The sequence below is a fragment of the Amia ocellicauda genome, chromosome 18, assembly GCF_036373705.1.
Source record: "Amia ocellicauda isolate fAmiCal2 chromosome 18, fAmiCal2.hap1, whole genome shotgun sequence".
NCBI lineage: Eukaryota > Metazoa > Chordata > Actinopteri > Amiiformes > Amiidae > Amia > Amia ocellicauda.
Window position 1 is genome coordinate 1498507 of NC_089867.1, and position 15676 is coordinate 1514182.

Genomic DNA, 15676 nt, shown 5'->3' on the forward strand with positions numbered 1-15676 from the left:
GGAGGAACGAATACAGGTGCCTCCAAACTGGTATACTGCATTATACAATTAAGCAATTAACATCATCTGTGGCATGTAGAAAAATGCTGAGCAGCCCCAGTTGACCTCGATTTTGGATCAAAATGGTGAAAGGAAAGGATCTAAGTGACTTTGAAAGAGGTAATTATTGGGGCACCATAGGCACTGGTCTACAAATGTGGTACATCTCTGTAGACCAGTGCCTATGGTGCCCCAATAATGACATCTTTCAAAGTCACATGTGGTACACGCCTGACTCCTTGACCCCTACAGGGAGGGGGTCCAGAGGCTCTGTCATGCTGTTGGGGGCATTTTCCTGGCATGGTTTGCATGCCTTCCCTTATAGGGAAGGGTCACTGCAAATAATTACAAAGTGATTGAGTGATCATCTTTATCCTATGGTGCAACATTTCTGTCCTGATGGGATTGGTCTCTTCCAGGATGACAATGCTCCCATCCACAGGGCACAAGGGCTCACTGAATGGATTGATGAATATGAGAATTATGTGAATCATTACATTACATTATTTGTCATTTAGGGTAACTTACATTTGTACCCATTTATACAGCTAGGCATTTTACTGGAGCAATCTAAATGAAGTACCTTGCTCAAGGGTACAACAGCACTGCCCCACCCAGGATTTTAACCCACAACCTTTGAATCATGAGTTAAGAGCCCTAACCACTACTCCACAGTGCTGTCATATGCTATAGAATCATATGCTATGGCCTTCGCAGTCACCAGATCTCAACCCAATTGAACACCTATGGGAGATTTTGGACTGACATGTTAGACAGCGCTCTCCACCACCGTCATCAAAACACCAAATGAGGGAATATCTTTTGGAAGAATGGTGTTCCATCCCTCCAGTAGTTCCAGAGACCTGTAGAATCTGTGCCAAGAGCATTGAACCTGTTCTGGTGGCTCGTGGTACCCATCAGCTTACTGAGGCGCTTTATGTTGTTTTTTCCTTTAATTTGTCCCTGCTAAAGCAGGGAGAGGGTCTTGGGTTGTGCCGGTGTCTGTGCTTTATTGAGGTTCAGTCCAGCAGGAAAACACAAAAAGGGAAAAAACAAAGCAAACAAAAACAAGCACACAAATGTCCACACAAACAGGGTGCTCCGGACAGTCAGGGGTAGTAGTGGCAGTCCTTCTCATCGGGTTAGCTCTCTCCCTCGGGGAAGAAGAGGGGTTAAATAGACGAGGCACAGCTGCCGCTGATGTCACAATCGCCATGGTGCTCACTGCCTGCAGCCGTGAGCCCGCAGCCTGTTTTGCGAGGCAGCGGAGTACCTAATTAGCGAGCGTCAGCAGCAGCCGTGCCGTGACACATAGCGGCCTGTCACACACGCCCCCCCCCCCTAGAAAAGGACCGGCAGGCGTGCCAGGAGAGAAAAGGGAGGGAGAAAAGGAAGGTACAAGAGAAGGGGAGGGAAAGGGACGGGAGAGGAAGTTGGTGTTGAGGTGCTGAGGGCCGGGGCGGTGACGCACTCGGAAGTTGAAGTCCTGCAGGTCGAGATACCACCGAATGATTTGGTGGTTGGAGTCTTTCATGCGGTGGAGCCACTACAGGTGGGCGTGGTCCATTTCCAGGGTGAAGGGATGCCCCAGAAGGTAGTAGCAGAGCGTCTCGACAGCCCATTTGATGGCGAGACACTCCTCAATGGTGCTATATTTTCACTCCTGGGGGGACGGTTTCTTACATAGATAGACTATCGGATGTTCCTGTCCCCCAGAATTCTGGGAGAGGACTACTCCCACTCCAACTTCCGAGGTGTCAGTCTGTAAAATAAAGGGGAGAGAGAAGTCGGGGCATTTCAATACCGGTTGTTGGCAGAGGCGATCCTTAATAGCCTGGAAAACCACCTGGCACTGCTCCATCCACTGGACCGTATCAGGAGCACCTTTTCGTGTCAGTTCGGTGAGGGGATAAGCCAGGGTGGCAAAGTCTGGCGATTATAAAAACCGGCGATAATATCCGGCAAACCCCAAAAACTGTCTTACTTCCTTTTTGGACTTAGGAGGTGGACAGGAGGCGATAGCAGTTACCTGGCCATACCTGTCCCTCCCAAGAGGTACCCCAGATACTTGGTCTCCCTCCTCTCAACTGCACACTTGCCCGAGTTTGCCGTGAGCCCCGCCTGCTGAACGGACCGGAGCACAGCTGCTACGTGGACGAGGTGGCTATTCCAGTCCTTACTGAAAATCACCACATCATCCAAGTAAGCAGAGGCATTGGCGTTGGTGGGGCCGGAGTACACAGTCAATCAGCCTTTTTTGAAAGTGGCCGGGGCTCCGTAGAGCCTAAAAGGCATAGTGCAGAACTGGTACAAACCCAGAGGAGTGGAGAAAGCGGTTTTCTCTCGGGACTCTGGACTGAGGGGGATTTGCCAGTATCCCTTGATTAAGTCGAGTGTCATAAAAAATTTAGCAGCTCCCAGCTGGTCCAGCAACTCGTCCACACGGGGCATCCGATTGGCATCAAACCTAGACACCGCGTTGCGGTGCAGAATCTAGTGCTGTCGTCAGGCTTTGGCACTAAGACTATAGGGCTACACCACTCCGACTCCCAGCTCCAACATCTTCTACACTTCCGCATTAACAGCCTGTTTTTTTTATAATAGGGGGTGTGATAGGGCATTACACGCACACAGGTGTCAGGTGCTGTGTGGATATGGTGTTCAATGAGAGGTGTGAGTCCGGGTCGGTGAGAAAAATCATGCTGAAAGTGGGTCAATTAAGAGCGTACCTGCTGTTTCTGGGTGTTTACGCAGTATTGCACAGATCTGCCGAAATCCACCGATCCCATCGGTGCAGCAGCGCAGATCTGTGCATAACTGCGGACATCTGCACTTCACCAACATGACCTGTACACGTCCGCGTCCGTGTGTGTTGACCTTTTCGCTGTGCGGATCACCGTGTTTCTGCGGGATGTGGAAGTGTGGAGGCTGTGACGCAGATCCACGACAGGGATGTCAGATCAGTCGTTAGTGTGTGTGCCTGTACTTAGCGCTTGGGTGTGTGCGCTCCTTCACGATGCAAAAGACATCAATTCGGTGCAAAATACTGGTTAAGTAGTGTAACCCCTGCATAATCTGGAGCCATGGTGACCCTAATCATAGCAGAGATTGTCCACAAACACCGAGAGCGATGTGTCAAAATGGCAGAAATGGGAAACTAGGCGAGCTCTTGGAATATGTCTTTGCCGCCACAGAATCTTATTTCTGCCACACAATCCTATTTCCGCCACAGGACCCTGTTTCCTCCACCTGCTGTTTCTCTGGGATGTTGGTGTTGTTTTCAATGTCGCTGTCATGTTTCAGATGTTTCCACCCCTTTCTCTCCACTGGTTGCTGACGTGTTTTCAAAGTTACCGCCCCTCTTCTCTCCTGGTTGCAGCAACGCCTTCTTCTGAAAGCTGCTGACGTGTTTCAAATGTTAGCACCCCTTTCTCTTCTGTGGTTGCTGCAACGTCCTATTAACAAGTTTGATTTGCTTTTGCACTCCTCGGCTTCCGTATATAATAGCTCGAAGGGAGAGAAGCCAGTGGAAGCCTGGGGAACCTCGCGTACAGCGAACAGCAGGGGCAGCAATAACTTGTCCCAGTCCCAAGCGTGTGTGCTCACAAACTTACAGATCATGTTCTTAAGTGTTTTATTGAAGCGCTCCACTAGGCTGTTGGTCTGGGGATGATAAATTGATGTTCGGATGGATTTGATCCCCAACAGCCTACAGAGGTCTCGCATCACGCGTGACATGAAGGGAGTGCCCTGATCTATCAGGATTTCCTTTGGGATCCCCACCCTAGTGAAGACATTAAACAGCTCCTCGGCGATCCTAGTCGCTGACATTGTCCTTAGAGGAATCGCTTCTGGGTATCAAGTGGCATAATCCACTATGACCAGCACAAATCGATACCCTGCAGAGCTTTTCTGTAACGGACCGATCAAGTCCATACCAATGCGCTCAAATGGTATCTCCATGAGAGTTAGCGGTACCTGCACTGCCCTGCACTGGCATTGGTCTTTCCGCACTCCGGACAGGCAGCAGACCACCTTCCTTTCTACTTCCTTTTTGATGTCTGGCCAGAAGAATCAGTCCGTTATCCGGTTTAAGGTCTTGTCACGACCCAGGTGACCCGCCATAGGTACTCTCTCTGTGTGCAGAGAGAAACATAAAGCACCTGTGTAAACATGGCACCAGCAATTGTTTTGTGACCGGGTCCCCCCCACGATTTTTGGTTACCCTATACAACAAGTCTTTTTCTATATGGAACTGGGGGTACGAGCACGCCCTCTGTGCATGCACTATGCGACCGTCAACAACTGCGACCTGGTCATATAAACGACCCAGGGCATTATCCCGTGACTGGTCCAGAGTGAAATCGAAAAGGTGTCGCCCCTCCTGGTGGAGGAAGGGGAGAGCTGGCGAGTCCCAGAACTCGTTCCTTCCCCTGGGTCCGACAGAGGGTGAGCGGAGGGGCGAGCAGCACAAACAGTGGAGTGATTCATTTTCACCAGAGGGCACTCGGCCGGGTGATGTCCAGGCTGCCCGCAACGCCAGCACGTCACTGTGGCTGTTCCAGGGGACTGCACACTACCGGGAGAGAGAGAAAAAAAAGGAGCTAAGGAAACAGGTTTGTGTTTGGGACAGACGGGAAAAAAGGAAAGCGGGTTGGAGAGAGACAGGTTTAGGAGCGGGGGTTTTCATAGCCATGTTGGTATCCGAGGAAATCGGGTCAGAGAGGGCCTCCTCCAGGTCTTTGGGCTGGTGGGCTTTTACCCAATATGCGGAGGGATGTGGGAGACAGCTGAGGAACTGCTCCAGGGCCACCAGGTCAGCAACTTCCGTGGCGGAGTGCTTGTCCGGCCTGAGCCAGTGATGGCAGGCGTCCCGCAGCTGTTGCGCGAAGGCTTGGGTCCGGGAGCTGGGTTGGAACCGGAGGCTTCTAAGCTTTCAGCGCTGCCCGTCCATCATTAGGCTGACCTGGTCCAGGACACTGTCCCTCAGCTTTTTGTAATCCAGGGTATCCTCTGGATGGAGTACTCGGACGGCAGACTGCGCCTCCCCAGTCAACAGGGGGGCCAGGCGTACTGCCCACTCCAACTCTGGCCAGCTGCAACACCTGGCGGTGCGCTCGAAGATCGCGAGGTAAGCCTCCGGGTCGTCCTCCGGCCCCATCTTTGGAATCCTCAAGCCAGCCCAAGTTGGGTTCACTGCGGTCACAGCAGGGTTAGGCGCAGATGCTCGCACCTGAAGTTGCTGGACCAGCGTCTCCAGAGATTGTTGTTGCTGAGCCTGTAGCTTCACCACTGCGGCCAGCAACTCTGCCACGGAAGATGCCTCCATAACCATCCTTCCACGCACCAGGTAGGTCTTCAGGGGGAGTGTGCCGTGGAGCTTCCCCACATCGGCCACCAAATGTAAGAGCCGGACACAAGAAGCAGGGAGAGGGTCTCGGGTTGCGCCGGTGTCCGGGCTTTATTGAGGTTCAGTCCAGCAGGAAAACATAAAAAAGGGGAAAAACAAAGCAAACAAAAACAAGCACACAAACATCCACACAAACAGGGTGCTCCGGGCAGTCGGGTAGTAGTGGCAGTCCTTCTCATTGGGTTAGGTCTCTCCCTCGGGGAAGGAGAGGGGTTAATTAGATGAGGCACAGCTGCCGCTGACGTCACAATCGCCACGGAGCTCATTGCCTGTAGCCGTGAGCCCGCAGCCTGTTCGCGAGGCAGCGGACAACATGGCTGCAGCACCTAATTAACAAGCGTCAGCAGCAGCTGTGCTGTAACAGCCTGTCACACCTATATATATATTGCATAGTATGGGAACATTGCCTAGTTCTGATTAATCTTAATTAGTGAATACTGTTTTTTTTAACTCTAACTGTAGTTTAATGATGTGTTGTTGTAATACAGTATGTTGGAAACTAATACTCTTTTTATAAAAGTCCACCCTTCATATTTATAGATTTATTTTTGTTTATTTGTTTACATTTCCTTACACATTATGGAAATAATTAAAATTATGGAACTTTTGCTTTGGCTTCTGAAGTCGTGGCTTATCGTAATCTGGATAACAAAATAAGTTAACCTATCCACCACCATTGTTCACCCCTTTACAGTTCCTCGCCTGCTGATATCACATTATCCCTTTTTCTGTAGGAGTCTCCTATTGAGAGATTTGTTATGTTACTCCTACAATTGGAGTGTTTTTACCAACCCCCCCCCCACAAGGATCCCACTTCCAATCTGGCCATGCTACTTCCCTAGATTCTACGCATGCCTCTACTAACCCTCTTGTCTTGTTCAGCTAACATCTCAAACCATCATAACAGAGTTTTTGTTGGTCACATCCCTGCTGGTCTCCAAATCACTCTCCCTCTCTACTGTACTAACCATAGGCACGGACTATGTGTGGGGCTCAAGGGCTTCAGCCCCCGCCAAACAGTAAAAAGGGGGACTCAACCCCCCTTTAAATTTTTAGAAACATAAGAAGAAACATAAGAAAGTTGACAAACGAGAGGAGGCCATTTGATCCATTGTGCTAGTTTGGTGTCCATTAATAACTGAGTGATCCAAGGATCCTATCCAGTCTGATTTTAAATGTTCCCAACTTTTCAGCTTCAACCACATCACTGAGGAGTTTGTTCCAGATTGTGACAACTCTCTGTGTGAAGAAGTGTCTCCTGTTTTCTGTTTTGAATGCCTTGAAGCCCAATTTTCCATTTGTGTCCCAAGGTGAGTGTGTCCCTGCTGATCTGGAAAAGCTCCTCTGGTTTGATGTGGTCGATGTCTTTCATTATTTTGAAGACTTGAATCAAGTTCCCACGTAGCCTCCTCTGTTCCTGGGTGAAAAGGTTCAGTTCCCTCAGTCTCTCCGAGTAGGACATTCCCTTCAGACCTGGAATAAGTGGATGCTCTGTGAACTGCCTCTAGAGCAGCGATTATCTTTCTTGAAGTGCGGTGCCCAGAACTGTACACAGTATTCCAGATGAGGTATAACTAGTGTATTGTACAGTCTTAACATTACTTCCCTTGTTCTAAATTCTACACTTTTGACAATATACCCTAACATTGTGTTTGCCTTTTTTATTGCTTCCCCACATTGTTTGGCTGGAGAAAGTGAGGAGTCCACATAGAGTCCTAGGTCTTTCTCATGCTTTACTTCATCTAGTTCTATTCCTCCCATAGTGTAATTATAGTGGACGTTTGTTACCTGCATGTAATACCTTGCACTTGTCCATAATGAATTTCATCTCCCAGGTGTCGGCCCACAACTGAATATTATCTAAGTCCCTTTGAATAGCCTGTGCTGCCGAGATTGTATTTGCTGAGCCACCTATTTTAGTATCAACTGCAAATTTGACAAGTTTGCTAATTATCCCAGAGTCCAGATCATGAATATAGATTAGATAAAGCAAAGGCCCTAGTACTGATTCCTGTGGAACTCCACTAACAACCTCACTCCAGTTAGAAGCAACTCTAATCGACACCTTCTGTTTCCCATACATCAACCAGTTCATAATTAATCTATTTACATTACCCTGAAAGCCTGCAGCTTCCAATTTGAGGATCAGTCTTTGGTGTGGAACCTTATCAAAAGCTTTTTGAAAATCGAAGTATATCATATCATATGCTTTCACATGATCTACAGCTGCAGTTGCATGTTAAAAAAACTCCAATAAATTAGTAAGACATGATCTAACTCATCTAAACCCGTGTTGACTATCTCCAAGAATATGGTTTTCATTAAGATGCTCCTCTATTTTCTGTCCAAATATTTTTTGTAACATTTTACATGTGATGCAGGTGAGACTGATTGGTCTGTAATTTCCTGGCTCAGTTGTGTCCCCTTTCTTGTGGATTGGTATGACATTTACCATCTTCCAGTCAGTTGGCACATCCCATGTTCTAAGTGTCATTTGGAATAGTTTAGTTAGTGGCCTATAAATAATGTCCCTCATTTCTTTAAGTACTGTTGGAAATATACCATCTGGCCCAGGTGATTTGTTTGTTTTTAATTCTGCTAATCCCTTTAGTACCTCCTTCTCATTTATCCCAGTCTCTCTTAGGGGTTGACTGCACTGGTTGTTAACCTGTGGCATGTTATCTGTTTTTTCTTTTGTAAAAACCTCTGTGAAATACTCATTTAGAACATTTGCCACATCTTGTTAATTTTCCAAGATAAGATTTTGATGAGTTACTTAATCATTCAAGGAAGAAAATAAAACACAAAACCCGTTTCCAATTAGATTGTCTTTTATAGTGCTGTAATTACAATAGTCCCTGTTAGGTGCGTTGTTAAATTCTCCCGCATAGAACTATGTAGTGCGTTTTGTTGCACCAACAGCCCCCCCCCACCCCCTCACCGGAGAAAACACCGTCAGCACCCAACCCACCCCCCACCCCCTCCTCTTACTGGAGAAAACTCAGTCTGCTAATTATGTTCTGGTTTTTATATTAGTGATTTTATCTGACAGTGGTCGTAGGGGGTTAGGGTTAGTAACTAACCCCCCCCCCCCCCCCCCGGTTATTTCAAAACTCGGTGCCTATGGTACTAACCCCTAGGAGTTGGAACTTGCAAGTATTTAGTTTAATTGTCCCGTCATCAATGATTTAATCCAGATCCCCCTTGAGCAATTTAATCTCCGTTATCCATGCATCAATTGTCATTTATTTTATTAAACTTGCTGGTCATGTTGCATGGCATTCCAAAGTCAATATCATTCAATAACATTCACCTACCTTTGTGGAATCTTCTTGGGGTTCAGTGAAAATAAATACTTTTATTTTGCTTTATGTTTGGGTGTAGAATCAATCCACACATTTCATTCCCTTCTGCTCTCTATGTAGGTTTATTTCTAAGGAATGTAGATTACTGTTCATGCTCAATTTACTGATTACTTTTTGCTTGTAGACGTCGCTGTTCAACCTTCCTGAGCAGGGAAATGTACGTGTCCCTGGCTTGCAAAATATACTTGCTGATTTATCCTGCTTTAATTTACTGAAATTCCAGGTACCCCTTCCAAAAGCAGACCCACTAAAAGCTCCATTCTCCAGAGAGATCTCTACAAAGATCTTGTACTGCATGCAGTACACACTATAATGTCTGCACTTGATGGCTATTTGTCACACTACTCGTACTTGAGCAGATGCAATCTAAAATCGCCTCCTGCCCTACTTATCATGCTCTCTAAATACCATTATAGAAGTTCTCACCTTTTGCTTTGTTAGAACTCTGGCTAGCCTTTTCCACAACATGATCAGTTCTACAGTATTGTATATGCAATTGACTGTCCCACCTTCACCACCCCGGTCTACAATTGTTGCTGTAAGGCATTCATTGCATGGCTGAGAAACCTACTTCTCAAAACCCTGTTAGGCTGAGAATTGAGAATTCTTTGTTACAAAGATGATCTTCTGGAAGAGCTTTCTTTATCACAGCCTATTGCCTATTCCTACACCGGCAAAACCAGTCCTTTAGTTCCTCTTCAGAGCTTCATATTGGAAACTCATATGTCATTCTCGGGTATACTCTTGCTTAAACACTCCAAATCTGAATGGTGAAAAGGAGGGGTTTATGTTGGTCTATGCCAAATTAATGCATTCATTTGCCATTTGTGCCATATCTAACTATGTATTAATGTGCCATATCTTCTTATTAATGCATCCAACCCACGACAACCTTTGTTTCTCACCTTTGTAACTTTGTCTCCAGAACCAGGTTGAGAGCATTTGTTTTTGTCAAATACTTATATGTTTTGGATTCCCCTCAACAACTTCACCACAAGAGCACTACTACTTATGCTGCTTAAAAAAAGGCTTTCAAAAGATATACATCTGGAACCTACAAAGTCTAAATTCACAGTACAAAAAACATGTATTAACCTCTCAAAAACTTTGTTAAAAGTGTTTTATTTTGGGAAGGTGTTTATTTAATTTGAAATTTCATAGCATGCAGCAAGCATAATACTTGGCCATAGATTTCCTCAATTTGCAGTTGCTTGTGGTTTGATTTCCCTATAGACTGCTGCAAATCATACTGGTGTTTCACACTGGTTGATTGTGCACGGCTGGTGGCACTGAGCTGGATTGCAATCAGCACACTTGAAAATGGGCCTCTCCTTATTTAAACTCTTCTTTCTTTTGCAGTAGTCCGGCACACACACCTGAAATCACCTTGCCACCACCTTGGAGCATCCTACCCTCGAGCACTATTTCCAACTGCTATAGTTTGTTTTGCTTTTCTTGTTGTCATTCTTTAATTTAGTTTGGTATTTTTGAACAATAGTGTGTTTGAAGACTCCTCCAGGGACAGAGGAGTTTTCTGTTTTGTTGTCTGCAGTCTGTGTCCTTTTTGTTGTCTGTGGTTGATGTGCAGCAGTCTATAATTTAGCTTGTAAAGGCAATTTGTCTTTCTATACCTGAATTTTTATGTTTTGTATGACAGCTAGCCTGTCACAGTGGCTTTGTGCTCTTTTGGAGGAAGGTGGCCTGTATTGCCACTTGTCCTGCCCACTGGCATTAATTTAATTAATTAGAATAGTAAAGATATCAGTCATGGCAAGAATGTGGGCAGCATACAAATTCCAAGGGACACAGGTTCAAAGGAAAACTTGGGTAGCCTCATAAAAACACAAACTTGATAGAATAAATTGTTAACCATTTTTGATCTCTCCTTTCTGAAAATAAATTTAAATTGATATAATACCTTTCATCAAGGACTGATCTAAAGATCTGATCATCTTGAGCTAAAAATGGCATTCAGTGAAGATTATCTGGTGCAGATTGAGATTGAATTCCATAAATGTAGAGTCTAATAAATAAAGGATCTACATTGGTCATGTTTATTATTGTGGTTATTTTATCCATACAGGGTTGAAGGGGAGTGGCCGATTGTGCTTTTGAAATAGGAGAATGCAATAGGTGTGATAGAAGCATATATGTCTCGTTTTATTCCTTAACAAATATTACATTAACTTGGACATAATGGGCTAGATATTAGTTGGGTTTGCACCGCGCAGAGGGGTTTGCGCAGCACAAATAGCTATCATGCACAAATGTGCATTATTTGCCATATTCAAAATCCTGTTCAGCCTTTAATTGTATGCATGGCGCAAAATGCTATATTCGTAGCTGTGTGATGCGTAAAATAACGCATTGAAAATGATGCTGGGGGTGTCAGTTTTTATGGTTGTGCTGCACCAGAACAAGTTCCTAACAGTCTTTTTTTTTGACTGAATGGCAATACATACATACATACGTACATACATACATACATACATACATACATACATACATACATACATAGGAAATGTAGTTAGTAGCATGGAGCATGTCTGTGGAAATTTGGACAGTAATGCTGCACTATACACCCAGCAACAGCAACCCCGACAAAGGCGAAGATATGCTGCAAGGTGAACCGGCCTCACACAGACACAATTCGCCCCCTCATACGTTCTCTACATGAGCATATGTAACCATGAGTGCATTAATTTATCATAGAGCCTTAGAACATACACACAAGTGTATCTATCTATCTATCTATCTATCTATATATATATATATATATATATATATACACACACACACACACACACACATTTGTTCTTATTTCTTATAATTTCCTAATTTATAAATTAATTTGTGACTAATTCCAGTAAAATTATATATATATTTAAAGAAAGCGCAATGGAATTTGAATTGCGTGAAAGCCTTAATTAGACTGAATATACAAGTTCATGCGCGATATTTGTTCGGCGCATTCATCCAATAACTGCGCAAAGCTGTGCTCAAAAAGTGGGAATAACAAGCGCACTGTGGAGTGGTGCAGGCGGGTTTGCGAGGCGCAAACAGTTTTGCACTACACAGGAAAAAAATACTATATTCCAAAGTCGCGCAATGATTTGCGCATGCTATCTCTCATTTTTTGGCCAAGTTTAATGCATAATTTTTGCATGGCACACAATTTGCGTGGAAATCGTGCGAAATTTGAATATCGGGCCCAATATGTTGAATTACATTTTTATGTCCTTGTGTTAACTGTACTTATTAAAAATATTTATTTCATTTTTTTAATAAATTATGAAAATACATTAAAGATGGTAAATAATTTAACTATAGTTAAATTGTTTTAGTAATTGTATTTAGGGGTTCTCATTTTCTGATAAATTCTGATTGTTCATATTTAATCAAGAAATAATAAATATTCTGGTACAAAGCAAGTTTAATATATAAACGCAAATGGTTAAGCACAACATCCACAAAAAAAATGCTATATTATTTTATACCAATAAACAGACAAATTATTAACTAGAAAAATATTGGGAGCTTTTTTCCCATTACTTTATAAAAAAAAAAAAAAGTCTTACAATTTGCAAGTGTAACCGCTGGTAGAATACACTGAAAAGAGAACAATCACGTCATATTGAGAAGAGAAACAAGTGTGCTGCATCTAAACCTCACATCTTTAAAACATTCTCAAAATAAACAGAGAAATTGAAGCAAAAATCTTAAAACTACGATGTCCTAATACAGAAAAACGTATTTGTACTGTATCAGTATCAACCTTTCTCTAATGTTTGTTATTTTCAGTTTGCCCTGCATATTCTTCTCTGTTGTTTGAGGTAGACAGCTGTGCAAATTTCCCACTTATTCTGGGAGTTTTGAGGTTTAACCAAATGTCATATATATATATATATATATATATATATATAGAGAGGATAATTCGTGCCAAAATAAATAAATACATATTTAAATAAATAGTCTAATTTATATTTATTTCAATTTTCGTTTTGGCATAGTTTTAGTGTCAATCATCCTATATGAGGCAGGACAGCAAGTTAATTTATGATCTATTACGCACGTTTATACTGCCATTTCTGAGCAGGATCAAATGGATAGGTATATTTTATCAGGATCAGTGGTGTCGTGACATCCCTGCCATTTGATGAGGATCAACTTTCAGCCGCCACAGAGGTTGCACTAGGACGTAAGTGCAAACTTAATGACATGAAAATATTTAATTAGTGCTTTAGAACACAGAGCTATATCAAAACTGTCTTTAACTCGTTAAAAATTATTCTAATAAGTAAAACCAATGCATTTGCATAGTTTTACACAACCGAAGCACTGAAAATAAAAATAAAAAATTATATTTTTGCTAACGTAAAATAACAAGCCATTTAGTCTAAATGTTAACAATATTTTATTATAATAAAAGGGGTAGGGAAGTCTTATCTTCTCCTTTTAAATGCCGGAACATGAGCAGGTCACCGTCCACACTGCCAGGATCAAATGCATTTGCATCAAATGCAAGTTGTTACCTGTTTGATGGCACCAACACAAGACCTGAATAATGAAAAAGGACTAAGGCTGCATCCCAAACCCCTCCCTTGCTCCCTCGTTACATTCCCTTGCTGGGCAGATGTTGTATGCTCACCATCTGAAGTGGTGTCCCAGTTCCTTAGGGAATGAGTGAAGGGAACACAAGAGTACACTTTTGTGCAAGAGATTTGTGCTAAAGTACCTTCCATTTAAGGTGTAGACGAGTAAGAAAATATGTAGATATACAAATAGTAGATGTGTGTGGGTTATTTAACAGGCAATATCTTTTTGTGTTGTATGGAGTTGCATAACTAATAAAATCAGTCTAATTCATGATTTCAATAAATTATTACAAGACTACATCAAAAAAGCATTCAGTTCCTATTGATAGCTGTCAGGGATTACAGTTCTTACAAGAAACATTTTTTAATATAGTACAAAATACATGAAATGCAAAAAGTGCAAGATACAATAGGATAAGCTACATATGAGCTAATACAAGTACGAAACACATTATAAAAAACTTTCAATTCATGATTTAATAAAGAAGCTAATCTGATGACATGACAGAAGTGAGGTATGTTATTATGTTTTACAAAAAACAGGTATAGAACTTTAAAACATATCCAGCTGTGTGCAGCAGATTCACAGCTCCGTGAAGTTGGCCCCCACCTACAGCACAAAAGATACATTGCATATTATTTGTTTGTGCTACGTTTATGCTGGTTTGTGCCATTGAAATAAATGTTTGTGCTGCTTTGGTTTTGAAGATTTTAACATTTATTTATTTTAGGTGAGTGACGTCCTCATCCCCCAACAACCACAGAATGAACCAAACAGATCTCTTTCGTTTGTGCTATGTCCTGTGTCGGATTGTGCCGATCAGGGATGTTTCTAGACTTCAAGTTTTGTTGGTGTCCAGGAGTTTGCTTAGGGGTTCTTCATTCTTGGATTCTTTTGTTGTATTATTTTTAGGGGGGCTGAGAAAAAATACAAGGGGCCGCTGACGGTGTTTTGTCCGACCGTTTGACCGCGCCGTTACTTCATAATGATATTATTTTTAGGGGGGCTGAGTGAAAATACAGGCCCCCCTAAATAGGGTCTAGTGCCGCTAGGGTCTAGTGTTTCAGGTATTATGGTTTTAAAGTTATTGATGATTATTTATTACACTCAGCCCCCCCACCCCCAACAACCGATTCAAACCAAACACCTATTTCATTTGTGCTACGTCTGTACCGCTTTTTGCCGATTAAATCAATTTTTCAACAATTAATTAAAAATAGCCACAATCGAAAAGTGATTCTAACATGCGATAGTAAAAAAAAGCATATATTGATTTTATTGTAAACCTGTACTGTTGATTGGTTTTCTATGTAGCTGTAATGAAGATTGACAGGAGGATAGGATTTGTTATTTTTTGTCTGTGATTGGCTAAACTCCACGCGGCTCTAACAAAGGGATCAGTGGAATTCTGCAGATCTGCGCAGATCTGTGGAAATCTGAGCTACATGAACACGACAAATGGATGCCTTACAGTTCTGCATGGAAATACTTTGACAAAGTAAATGAAAACACTGTTAAGTGTATAGTGCAATGCAATTAAACTACCACAAATCTACAGCTGGTATGTTAACCCACCTGAAAGTCAAACACCCTTGTGCGAAACTGGCAATGACAGAAAAGGGAAGAGGAGCAACAAACACATTAATATTATTAAACTACATACACAGCCAGATTGCTATTTATTTTTTATTCACTAGAACTCGAGCACATAGGTATCCCAGCAGGCACTCGATGTAATTTCAACGTTGTTTCGTGGTTGAAATCTAGTTGCGACGTGGATCAACAAGAATACAAATACTACTCAACATGGTTTTGGCAATGATTCATCAACGTCGAAATATACGTTGCTTTCCTGTTGAATAGACATTGTGACAGTCAAAACAATCAAACAGACCCCCAGATAACAAACACAATATCCTCTCAAACAAATGTATTTCCCCAGTCAGTTATTTTTTCATGGGTGTATTTTGAGTGACATGGTATCCTAATGACATCCTAATAAATAATAAACTTAATAAATAAAATAAAGATATATATATATATATACGTTAATTCATCGTTGATTCCATTTGCAAATACAACACATTTTCAAATTTCAAAATTGCCTATCTAAAGTTGAATCAACGTAGATTATTCCAAGTTGATCCAACGTTGAATCATCAACGTTGATTCCCCGTTGAAAATTCAACATCGATTCCATTTGCAAATCCAATCCATTTTCAATGTATTGTAGCGACTTTGCCTCTTTAAAGGTGGCTAATAAAAT

General features: G+C 42.6%; 1 protein-coding gene across 2 annotated transcripts in view; it reads left to right on the forward strand.

The window, feature by feature from the left end:
- azin1b (antizyme inhibitor 1b) overlaps positions 1-10863 on the forward strand; it is a 31190-nt gene extending 20327 nt beyond the window's left edge. For both annotated transcript variants that reach the window (XM_066691274.1, XM_066691273.1), the window contains one exon: positions 10174-10863. In XM_066691274.1, the coding sequence (XP_066547371.1) occupies positions 10174-10291 (118 nt within the window). In that variant the 3' untranslated portion in view covers positions 10292-10863. The remainder of the gene's footprint in view (positions 1-10173) is intronic.
- The last annotated feature ends 4813 nt before the right edge of the window (positions 10864-15676 follow it).